This window comes from Lucilia cuprina, chromosome 3 (assembly GCF_022045245.1).
Source record: "Lucilia cuprina isolate Lc7/37 chromosome 3, ASM2204524v1, whole genome shotgun sequence".
NCBI classification, from domain to species: domain Eukaryota; kingdom Metazoa; phylum Arthropoda; class Insecta; order Diptera; family Calliphoridae; genus Lucilia; species Lucilia cuprina.
In genome coordinates this window covers 11,389,096-11,401,525 of record NC_060951.1, presented here as the reverse complement: position 1 = coordinate 11,401,525, position 12,430 = coordinate 11,389,096, and the positions used below count along the sequence as shown (strand labels likewise).

The following is a 12,430-nucleotide window of genomic DNA, read 5'->3' as shown; positions in this document are numbered from 1 at the left end:
CAACTGTGTATTGACATATTGGATTTTTTATTATATGAAAAAAAACAAGTGAAAAGTTATTCGTCAGCTAAAAGAAAATTTATAATTTTAACAATAAAATAAGGTAAATCTTTAATTAATTATATGAAATATTAAAATTTATCAAACATTTTTCAAAAAATTGCTAACAAAATGTTAATTTATATAAAATTGTTGGAGAAAAAACTGTTTTAAATTTTTCACAATTAGATGTGAAAAAATTGATTGAATGTATACGCCCCGGAAAAAATATATTCGTGACTGCGCTGGCATTTTTATTGATAATAAAAAATGATTTTTCAATAATAATAATTGACAACTAGCATAATTTACAATAAATTTTTATATTCTAGATATAAAAACATAGGAAAATGACCGATTCCAAATATTTTTCAACCACCAAAAAAGGTGAAATTTTCGAACTCAAATCTGAATTGAACAATGATAAGAAAGAAAAAAAGAAGGAAGCTGTCAAGAAGGCAAGTATTTTTTTTTTAATTTGTGTGCATACTTGAACAATTGTTTGTGTGTTTATAATATGCATTTAGTTTATCACACACTTAGTACAGTATTTATATTAATTGAATTAAATTATATTTTTAGGTTATTGCCAGTATGACTGTGGGCAAAGATGTGTCCGTGCTTTTTCCCGATGTTGTAAATTGCATGCAAACCGATAATCTCGAATTGAAAAAGTTGGTATATTTATACTTAATGAACTATGCCAAGTCACAGCCGGATGCCGCCATCATGGCAGTCAATACATTTGTTAAGGATTGTGAGGATTCCAATCCTTTGATAAGAGCCTTGGCTGTACGTACTATGGGTTGTATACGTGTGGATAAAATTACCGAATATTTATGCGAGCCCCTACGCAAATGTCTCAAAGATGAAGATCCCTATGTACGCAAAACGGCTGCTGTTTGTGTAGCCAAGTTGTATGACATTTCCGCCTCAATGGTTGAGGATCAAGGTTTTTTGGATCAACTTAAGGATTTGTTATCCGATTCCAATCCTATGGTAGTGGCTAACGCTGTAGCTGCTTTAAGTGAAATTAATGAATCCAGTCAATCGGGCCAACCTTTGGTGGAAATGAATTCGGCCACTATTAACAAATTGCTTACAGCTCTCAATGAATGTACCGAATGGGGTCAGGTATTCATTCTGGACTCCTTGGCTAACTATAGTCCTAAGGATGAACGTGAAGCCCAATCGATATGTGAACGTATTACACCACGTTTGGCTCATGCCAATGCTGCTGTGGTACTAAGTGCTGTAAAAGTCTTAATGAAACTTTTGGAAATGTTGTCCAATGATGGTGACTTTTGTGCAACTCTCACGAAAAAATTGGCACCTCCCTTGGTTACTCTGTTGTCGTCGGAACCTGAAGTTCAATATGTGGCTTTGCGTAACATTAATTTAATTGTGCAAAAGCGTCCCGATATTCTTAAACATGAAATGAAAGTATTCTTTGTCAAATACAACGATCCTATTTATGTGAAATTGGAAAAACTAGATATTATGATACGTTTGGCTAATCAAAGTAATATTGCTCAAGTTTTGAGTGAATTGAAAGAATACGCCACTGAGGTAGACGTAGATTTTGTGCGCAAAGCTGTGCGTGCCATTGGTCGTTGTGCTATTAAGGTGGGTTATGCAAATATATAAACATATCTCTGCTTAATAAATTCTTTATTGTTCTTATTAAAATAGGTGGAAACTTCTGCTGAACGTTGTGTTTCTACTTTGCTCGAATTGATCCAAACTAAAGTCAACTATGTGGTACAAGAAGCTATTGTGGTCATTAAGGATATTTTCCGCAAATATCCCAATAAATATGAAAGTATTATCAGCACTTTATGTGAAAATCTTGACACTTTAGATGAACCTGAAGCCAGAGCTTCAATGGTATGGATTATTGGTGAATATGCTGAGCGCATTGATAACGCTGATGAGTTGTTGGATAGTTTCCTGGAAGGTTTCCAAGATGAAAATGCCCAAGTCCAATTGCAGTTGTTGACCGCTGTTGTTAAACTTTTCTTGAAACGTCCCTCCGATACCCAGGAGTTGGTACAACATGTTCTCTCATTGGCCACCCAGGACTCTGACAATCCTGATTTACGTGATCGTGGTTTTATCTATTGGCGTTTGTTGTCTACCGATCCAGCTGCTGCCAAGGAGGTGGTTTTAGCTGATAAACCTTTAATTTCGGAAGAAACTGATTTGTTGGAGCCTACTTTATTAGATGAATTGATTTGCCACATCAGTTCTTTGGCCAGTGTTTATCACAAGCCGCCAACTGCTTTCGTTGAAGGACGCGGTGCTGGTGTACGTAAATCTTTGCCAAATCGCGCTGCTGCCTCTGGAGATGGTGAGACAAGTGCCGCTCCAGCTGCTGGTGGTGAAGCTATGGTTATACCTAATCAAGAATCACTTATTGGCGATCTATTGTCAATGGACATTAATACACCATCAATGCCAGCGGCCGCTCCCACTAATGTAGATTTGTTGGGTGGCGGTTTAGATATTTTGGTAGGTTATTTTTATTATAATTTTGAATACAAATAAAACAGTCTTTTCTTCTAGCTTGGTGGTCCTCCTGCTGAAGCTACCACTGGAGGTGCAACTAGTTTATTGGGCGATATCTTCGGTTTGGGTGGAGCAGCACTCAATGTTGGCCTACAAATTCCCAAAATTGTTTGGCTACCTGCTGAAAAGGGCAAAGGCCTGGAAATTCAAGGTAGTTTCTCCCGCCGCAATGGTGAAGTGTTCATGGATATGAAATTCACCAACAAAGCCATGCAACCAATGAGCGGTTTTGCCATACAGCTTAATAAGAACAGTTTCGGTTTGGTACCCGGACAACCTTTGCAAGTCGCACCTTTACCTCCCAACCAATCAACAGAAGCCAGTTTGTCCCTAGCCACCCATGGTCCAGTGCAGCGTATGGAACCATTGAATAACCTTCAAGTTGCGGTGAAAAATAATATTGATATTTTCTATTTCGCCTGCTTGATACACGGTAATGTCTTGTTTGCCGAAGATGGTCAGCTGGATAAGCGTGTGTTCCTTAATACCTGGAAGGAAATACCAGCTGCTAATGAAGTTCAGTATTCGTTGAGTGGTGTGGTTGGTACCACTGATGGCATAGCCTCAAAAATGACCACTAATAATGTTTTTACCATTGCCAAACGCAATGTTGAGGGTCAGGATATGCTCTATCAATCTCTTAAGCTGACCAATAACATTTGGGTACTGCTCGAATTGAAATTACAGCCTGGCAATCCAGATGCCACACTTAGCTTGAAATCACGTTCAGTAGAGGTGGCACCAATGATCTTTGCTGCCTACGAAGCCATCATACGTTCACCTTAAATTCTTTAAAATCAAATTACTAAAAGTATAAAATTATAAACTATTTATACATATATGATGCTCCAATAATATATTTGAATTTAATTAATCATATATAAATAATATAAGTATAATTATCTTTATCTCTTTACAAACAAAATTTTGACACGTATCGTACCCTTAAAAGTATTTGTTTTTTTATCTATTATCTATATTTTTATAATTTGTCTATATTTTGAACGATCAATTGTGTTACAAGAACTACTAAATTTACAATTTACAAAACCTTTCCAAAATGGCTTTATCTTTCAATTAAATGAATGAAAAAAATCAGCAACATTCCTTTGGATTACAAATAAAACACAAACACTATTAATATTTATTGTAAATGTATGTTTGATTAGATGCATAAAATTACATACTCACAAATTTGTAAACAAATAATGTGGGTGTAAGTGCATGAATTTGAAATTAAAATTAAATAAGTATGTTATTCCAAAACAAAAAATTACATGTTATTCGAACGCATAATTATGCATAATATAAAATAAATATTTAACCAAATAAAACATTTGTTATTATTCTTACTTAAAGCCGTGATACACGATTGTCAGATCTTACAACGTTGTCAGTAAAATGTTCAGAAAATATCTAACGCTATGTATATACGGTTGTTAGTTACCATTTAAAAGTTCGCAAAAAATAGCGAAAGTAAGTAATGCTATGTATACAGTTGTTAGATCTTACAACGTTGGCAGTAAAATGCACAGAAAATGTATAATAATAGTGTCACCTTACAAATTTTGTCTTGCAATATTTTCGATAATGGTTTTTCTGACAACGTTGCAAAAGAAAGATTGCAAGTTCAGATGATTATTTGACATTTTCTGAACATTTTTGACAACGTTGTAAGATCTGAAAACCGTGTATCACGGCTTTAACAATCGTCTGAACATAAAATTTTTCATTTGCAATGTTGTCAGGAAAAGCATTACTGACAATATTGTCAAACAAAGTTTGTAAGTTGACACTGTTATTAAACATTGTCTGCATATTTTACTGCTGACGTTGTAAGATCTAACAACTATTTACATAACATTACTTACTTTCACTCTTTTTTGCGAAATTCTAAAATGGCAACCGTTTTTATTAATAAAGTATGTATGTATGTATTATTACACGGGGTTTTGAAAAATTTTGAAAAGGTTCAACCTAGTAAATACCTTATGACACAAAAACAAGTAACAAGTTAAATTTTGAAATTAGAGGGATTTAAATGTTTATGCAGGGTCATTGAGTATGTTTGTCATCAGACTGTTTGTCTTCAGATGAGGTTGCGGACGAACTAGCTAGATCAGGTTCGAGCCTGGATGTAGACGACAGAGAAAGGAAAGTAAAACCACCCATTTATGACTATTACAGGCTGATTTCGAAAGAATCCGTGACATCACAAACTAGTTTTGGAATAGTAGTTTGTATTGCAAAGACCTTAGGCAAAAACTTGATGTAGGAGTTTCCAAATTACTTATAAGGCTGAATAGATGCAATCTAAGAATTATGATAGGGATGCTAACAGTAAGTGGGACAAAAATACGCCGGACTATTGTAAGTAATGCGAGGATGAGGAGGAAGTGTAGTCGATCGAGCATATAATTTGCAACTGTCCTAGAATACAGAGTCTCAGGTTGAAATGCCTGGAAAATAGGATCCACGACTTAACCCTCGCAGTTTACTAAGTTTTGTTGTAGCTGCGACACGTGTAAAGTCGGTGTCCCTGTTCGATGTTCGTTGAACACCCAGTCGTTGTTCGTTGATCACCCAGTCGTTAAAGTGCTAAGAATCGATTGTAGTGGGAACTAAGTTTTGTCAAGGCATTAGTCACTTCTTCGGCTGGGCTTAATAGGGGGACACAAATCATCTCTCATTTGAGGTACTGACTTGTTAATTATAAACATAGTATATATCCTTTAAACTTCTTCCTTCTGGTTTTTACTTGTAGTGTATTACTTTTGTTTTCTCAATGTTCCTTACTTCTTGAAGGGAATTACAATGTACCTTAATGTGTCCGAGTGGATTTGTACCGATTTTAAAGTGTATAACCCTTCTTAACCTAACATAAGTGTTATGCAGAATGCGTTCTTTTAATACGGCTTAAAAAAACTAAGTGTTCTCAAATTGCCACATATAATAACCCAGCATTGCATTGCTTGATTATTCAAAATTCTCGCATAAACACATGATCTCTAATGACACGCTAATGTTAAAATCGTGCATGTTTCATCGAACCACTTCGTCCTCACTTGCACCTCTGATTAAACAACATCTTTGTCATGTAACTGTTTGCTGGGTAAAAATGGGAGTAAATGGAAAATAATTGCGTGTGAACAAAGTATTACTACCGTTGTTAAGCCGCCGTCGAAAATTTAGTGACGACTGCCACTGATAATTTTTGACGACGCAGGTCTTTATAGTAGATAAGAAAAAAATTCTTTCACTATTTGTTTATAATTTTTTTCAATAAACGAATTTTATATTTTTTTAATAAAAAAGAACACATTTATATTAAAGAAAACCAACGTTAATACCAATATATAATGGATAAAAATGTAGCTGAGTTGGAGAAATGGGGTTTTCCATTGCAGGAACTTTACCGAATGGCTCTGCAGTTTTACAAACGTAGGCAAAAAAAAAAACGAAAAGAAATAAATATTCTATACACAACAGCATAACTTTTATTAATTTTAATTAACTCTTCCCGTTTAAATAAACAGAAAATTCTGGAAAAGCTATACATCTTTCATATGAGGATAATTTAAAATTAATTGCATTTAAACAACAGGCATCATGTGGACCTTTCGATCCCAAAGATGCACCCGCTTTGGGTGTACTAGATGTAATTGGCAAAGATCGACGTTTACATTGGCAAATGCTGGGCAATATTAGCCGTGAACAGGCTATGGAGGGTTTCATTGATCTCTTGGATACCATGTGTAGTGCTTTTCGTCCCTATGTCGAAGCAGTAAGAAAAAATCGTGATGAAACTTTAAAGGAAGAATTAAGACGTATGGAACAAGAAAAATTAGAGAAGGAGAAAAAGGAAAGAGAACAACAGGAATTATTAGAGGAGGGTTATAAAGAAGAAATGCAAAGACGTCAACTACAAGATGCGCTTAACAAGCAAACATATCAACAGTTCAAGGTAGGTGGAAAAAAACAATAGAGACAACAACAAATCAATCATTTTTTTATTTGGGTCAATATACAAATAATAGTGTCAGCAGACAAAGTATTTTTTTTCTGTTGATTAATTATTTATAAATATCCTATTTCTTACTATTACATTTAATTTGTTTGTAAAATGTTGTCTTGGGCAAGAATAGACGGATTTTAATATGAAGTAATAATATTCGGCTATACTCTTTACTTATGAGGTAGGTTTTTATGACAGGCCGAATATGTATTAAGATATACATTTTATAAATTTTGAACATTACAAGAAATGGACCAATCCGAAAAATGTCATACAATGAAATATCATTATTAAGTAATAAGTTAGAGAGAGAAAAGGGCTTTAAATGTGAACAATTATAGGCCTATCTGGTAAATCTTCCACAGTATTAGTTTTGCATATGTTTACAAAACACATTTGAATCGAATTTTATAACGATTTCATTATTAATTTGTGTGTAAATACGATTTTCTATTGCCTATTAATGTTTAATTTGTCATTCTCGACAGCCGGTTCTACGTACCGGAATGACCCGAATTATTCGGTCAAAGGCTGTCAACCCCAGCAACAACAATACAACAACAAAGATGTTTTATTAACAAATTACGAGTTCTATTTTGATTAGATTAAGATATTTAAAATTCTCTTCTAAATTTTAGACCTATGCTGAAAAACAATTTCCCGGTAATCCTGAACAACAAGCTGTTCTCATACATCAGCTGCAACAAGAACACTATCATCAATATATGCAGCAATTACACATGCAAAATCAAAATAATCCCACTGAAAACTTAACTAATAATAATACAACTACAAACACTTTGGGTGATGGTAACGATAGCAACGTTTCCACTACCACAATTGCGAAACATCGGAACATTGAGGATGATTTAAATAAAGAATTATCTCAATTATCTATAGATAATCAACAGCAGCAACATTATGATGAACAGCAACAATTACAATTGCATAACAATGACGATGATGAAGATTACGTACTAATACAACCGGCAAAAATATGGACAAGACCGGATATAGAAGAATTTAAAGCTGAAGTATCGGCTGGTGACGGGGACGGTGTCATAACTATAGGACATGGCGATACGGTGACAGTAAGTTGTTTATATACGATTTTATTGTTAGAAAAAACTCAAATAATTTACTTTTATTGCAACAAAATTAAAGGTACGAGTACCCACTAATATTAATGGTAAATCTATATTCTGGGAATTTGCTACGGATAATTACGATATTGGTTTTGGTATTTACTTCGAGTGGAGTAAACCGGTTACACAAGAAGTCACCGTACATGTTAGCGACAGCGATGATGATGACGAATTTTTAGATGAAGATTATTTGTCCACCAATGAAGATCTTGAATGTGGTTCATTAGCAAATGATCGCAGTAGTTTGACAAGTAATTCCTCCATAAAGCCACCAATTTCTATAATTGTGCCGATTTATCGACGAGAATGCTTCAATGAGGTCTATGTGGGCTCACACATCTATCCGGGTGAAGGTGTTTATCTTTTGAAATTTGACAATAGCTACAGTATATGGCGTTCAAAAACCCTTTACTATCGAGTTTATTACGAGCGTTAAGTTTAATCTACAGCACATTCATATGCATATTTTTTATTTTTATTTATCCCCTAAATGTATTATTTAATAATATTTATTAATGTATCTAACTTTTATGTTTAAAATAACAAACATTTTAAGATCAACAAAAATTAAAGTAATTCGTATTATACAAATGTTTTATTGATTTTTAATTTCTACACTTAATTGCTATCAACTTCTGTTTTGATGTATCCATTTACATTTTATACTGGCGTTTGTGACTTCATTTATTAAAGACTTTCCTAGTTCTGCTTTACCTTGTATGTCTATGTCATTGTAATCCCATCTAAGACAATTTTTGTCTCTCAAAACCTGTTCTATGCCATTCCAAGCAATCATGACACCATTATCTGAACAATTCCGTTTAGAGGGACGATACGTTTTGCACTCGAATTGCTCGGCTAAGTGGGAAATATCATGGTAAATTGTATCATTGTTGGCCACACCTCCAGATACTACTAGCGAACGTGACCCACTGCCAAAAAAGTTACGTTCTATACAAAACTCTAAAGCTCTTTGAGTACGATTCATTAAGTGACGACTTATAGCATTCAAAAGACCCGCACAAAAGTCTGCATAATTTGTTATAACCGAATCTGGGGGACATGCTAATTATGAGAAAATAAAAAGTAAATCTTGGCAATGACAAATTCAAAATAACAAACCTTCCTTCAACTCCTGACGCCTGATCGCTCTAAATGAATTATTCTTAATACCGGCAAAACTGAAATTACAATCACGCATACGAGCCAAAGGTAGAGGAAATTCAAATGCTTCAGGATTTGTGGCATATTTAGCAGCATCTTCTATAATTTGACCGCCATTCCATTTAGTATATTTGGGATTTATATACAGCCGTAAACGTCGAGCAATTTTATCAAATGCTTCACCAGGAGCATCATCTAAACTTTCACCTAATAACAGAAGCTCTTCCGCAGATTTAACAAAACACAATTGACTGTGACCACCACTTATTAAAAGGCATAGAAAAGGATATGGTATATCATACTCCATGCGTGCTTGTAAAGCATGAGCTTTCATATGATGTACCGGTATCAAAGGTTTATTATATAAACGCGCTACATAACGGGCAAAACGTAAACCAACTAGTAGACTTAATGGTAAACCTAAAAAGTAAAAATATTAATAAATGTTAATGATGAAAATTTTTCAGTTTAAAAACGGTATTGCTGGAAGTATATTCCGTTATCAAATTTCATTTCAAATAACTTATTCCATTTCAATATAGTAACCTGGTCTAGTTGTAACGGCAATAGCATCGATATCTTCAGCTTTAAGATTTGATTCTTTAAGGCAGCGTTCAAATACATTGGCAATTTTTGACCTGTGAAGATCTTGTGCTCGTGGTGGTATTATACCGCCATATCTGTGAAAAAAAAACAACACAATTAATTTATATAAATTAGTAAAAATGTTTTGAAATCCAACTTGTTTTGTTCCTTGTTATTTTGATTCGAAGGACCAACAATTAAAATAAAACCTACTAACTCACCTTATATGAAAACTTTGTTGTGAATTTAAGACGTTTGCCAACACTGTATTCTGACCATTTTCATGGCGAACAACAGCAATGCCGGTGTCATCGCATGAAGTTTCTATACCCAAAACACATAAGTTTCTATTGGAAATAGTCGCCAGATTTCTATAGCATTTATAATTCAATAATTTTTTACAATTTAATAACATTTTCACTTATAAAAGTAGTATTAATAATAGAGAGTAGAAAAACTACTAATGTAAACACAACAAATACACATTCACCACTCACTACTTATCAAAAGGAAAAGACAACGGCCAAAACAAACACAGCTGTGAAACATATGTTTTACACAGAAAGAAATTTTTTTTACCCTGGTCGAGACCGTTAAAACTTAACAGTTTTAATTACAGTTTAATCTCTTGAGGAGGCCATATAATACTTTAAAGAATTATACCCTTGTGAAGACCATTTAAACGCTCAATTTTACCACAAAAAAAACTCTTGTTGCAAAGTGTTCAAAGGTTTCAAGCTTGCTATATAAATAGGACGAGAATTTCCTTTGAACCAAGCGGAAATCCTGGCTATATGGAAATCCATGTATATTATTAAGACACACATTACTAGGGGGTCGGAAGTGACGATTTATGTTAATAGTCAGGCAGCTCTTACAGCTTTGCAGTGTAAAACGTTACATTCTAGCTTGGTAAACAGCTGCAAAAGGGACCTGGAAGTGTAAGTCAGGTTATACACATTAAGCCTGTGTTGGATACCGGGACACTAATGAGATTGCAGATGAATTGGCCCGACAGGGTTCGGATTTGGAGCTCGATAGAAGGGTCGGTTCGGTAAAACCCCCGATTTGTCATTACTATATACTAATTAAATCCAAAAGCAACAAGAATGCTATTAGGACTGGACAGAAAGAGTATAAGGATTTTAGTAGGGGTAATAACCGAACACTGCTCAATTGGAGCCTTTAGAGGTAATGGGGTCGGTAACACACAGGATTTTTGCAGGTTGTGTGCGGACGAAGAGGATCTGGAGACAGTAGGGCATATTTTATGCCACCGTCGCAGATTACAGAGTCTGAGACTGAAATGGCTAGGTAAAGGATTCCACGATGAACTAGGAGATGTCGCAGGGTGCAACCTAGGCAATATTATAGGTTTCATCAGGGGAATTTTTTGGATTTTCAGATAACAGACAATTAAGGATTTCCCTTCCATGACCACTTCCTTTCTCTGTTCTCTTTTTGTAGGGAAAATCACACTCTTCTCATTTTTTTCTCTTGTCTTCTTTTGATTTCTCCTTGTTCTTTATTAAAGGAATCCACAATGACCTTTGGGTCTCCGAGTGGATGTATACATTAATATACAACCCTTTTAAACTAAACTAAGAAAGTATTGTCGGGCGTAGCCAACCGTATGATACCCTACACCTGTTACGATTTATGGTTTCTGAAAAAGACTTTGTATTGAATTTTATTGAAAAACAAGAGTTGCTCTGTTAGAACTGAGATCGAGATTTAGCAACAGGCTCAACACTTTCTTATCCCGCATAGACCTTGCCGATTAATATCACGGTTTATAATCCTACCAACGGATTTATATAGGAGTATCCCAATTTCTTGGCTTAGTCCTAAATGCAAAACCGACGTATTAAAAATTGTTTAGTTTAAGCTATTATATCAACAGAAGTGTTGTCGTTTGCACGATAAATTTGCTTCGAAAGGTCCTGGAACCTTATGAAGACCTCATTCTAAGGCCAATTTGTAAAAACAAATATTAAACAATTTTGGCGCTTATGCATATTAAATGTAGCACTTAGAATTCTTGTTTTTTACAGAGATAAACAAAACGATAATAAACAAAAGAAAAAAAGGTATAAAGTAAAGAAAAGGAACAAAAATGTAGATTTTTTTATTATTTCTTGGTTTTATTCTTTATTATAATATCTGAAATCAATAATTACAATGTCTAAAACTAAAATATAATGTAAAAATTGATAATTGTATATATAAAAATATGTTTTTTTGCTTTTATTATTAATGATTAATATATTTTAATATACTTTTTTTATTTAATTTAAATTAAAAAAATGCATTAGTTCATTACGACGAGAGAACTAGAATCATTTTTGTTTACTTTTTTTTTCTTACTATTTTTTCTTGTTTATGCACGTTTTGTGTTTCACTTTAGATTAATTTTAATTTTTTTTGTTTTGTTTTAATTATTAATTATAACACACCTTATAAAGACAAAGTGCTGCTTTTGCATGAGGGGGGAAATAGTTAGATAGAGAGAGAGAGAGAAATATTTGAATAGTTAGAGTTGTGTTTTGTGGAATTTGATTTATTTTATTTAATAATAAATTTGTGGTTTAGAGTGGGAAAAACTGTTAAAACAAATTAAATTAACGTAAAGTTAAATAAGAGTAATAAACGGAAATAATAATGTTTAGGTAGACTTTTAATGTTAAATAACTATATTTTTGTGGTTTATAATAATGTTTTCTTTTTTAATTTTTTTATTTTGTTTTCAATACTCAATTCTGTTGTTGGTATTAATTTTCATTATAATTATAGATAAATTATTGTTACTGCTGTTTGAATAGTTTTTAAATGTTTTTATTTTGAAGTTTTTCAATATTTTTTGTTTTCTAGAAAATAGTTTAACATTATTTAAAATGTTGGTGTTTTTTTTATA

At 33.5% G+C, this 12,430-nt stretch overlaps 3 protein-coding genes across 3 annotated transcripts; 2 read left to right on the top strand and 1 right to left on the bottom strand.

Moving 5' to 3' along the window:
• Positions 1 to 3,941, top strand: LOC111680244 (AP-1 complex subunit beta-1). Its single transcript, XM_023441870.2, has 5 exons — positions 1 to 103; positions 372 to 497; positions 622 to 1,665; positions 1,732 to 2,550; positions 2,605 to 3,941. The coding sequence occupies exons 2-5, from the start codon at positions 390 to 392 to the stop codon at positions 3,391 to 3,393; spliced, it is 2,760 nt and encodes a 919-aa protein (XP_023297638.2). The 5' UTR covers positions 1 to 103; positions 372 to 389; the 3' UTR covers positions 3,394 to 3,941.
• A 1,883-nt stretch (positions 3,942 to 5,824) lies between these two features.
• Positions 5,825 to 8,370, top strand: LOC111680247 (Golgi resident protein GCP60). Its single transcript, XM_023441873.2, has 4 exons — positions 5,825 to 6,048; positions 6,144 to 6,571; positions 7,261 to 7,713; positions 7,787 to 8,370. Exons 1-4 carry the CDS (start codon positions 5,967 to 5,969, stop codon positions 8,201 to 8,203), a joined length of 1,380 nt encoding a protein of 459 aa, XP_023297641.2. The 5' UTR covers positions 5,825 to 5,966; the 3' UTR covers positions 8,204 to 8,370.
• On the bottom strand, positions 8,344 to 12,319 carry LOC111680251 (probable tRNA N6-adenosine threonylcarbamoyltransferase, mitochondrial). The gene is made up of 4 exons (XM_023441879.2): positions 9,738 to 12,319; positions 9,478 to 9,611; positions 8,890 to 9,351; positions 8,344 to 8,832 (listed from the first exon to the last, which is right to left on the bottom strand). The coding sequence occupies exons 1-4, from the start codon at positions 9,929 to 9,931 to the stop codon at positions 8,396 to 8,398; spliced, it is 1,227 nt and encodes a 408-aa protein (XP_023297647.2). The 5' UTR covers positions 9,932 to 12,319; the 3' UTR covers positions 8,344 to 8,395.
• Between the last annotated feature and the right edge of the window lie 111 nt (positions 12,320 to 12,430).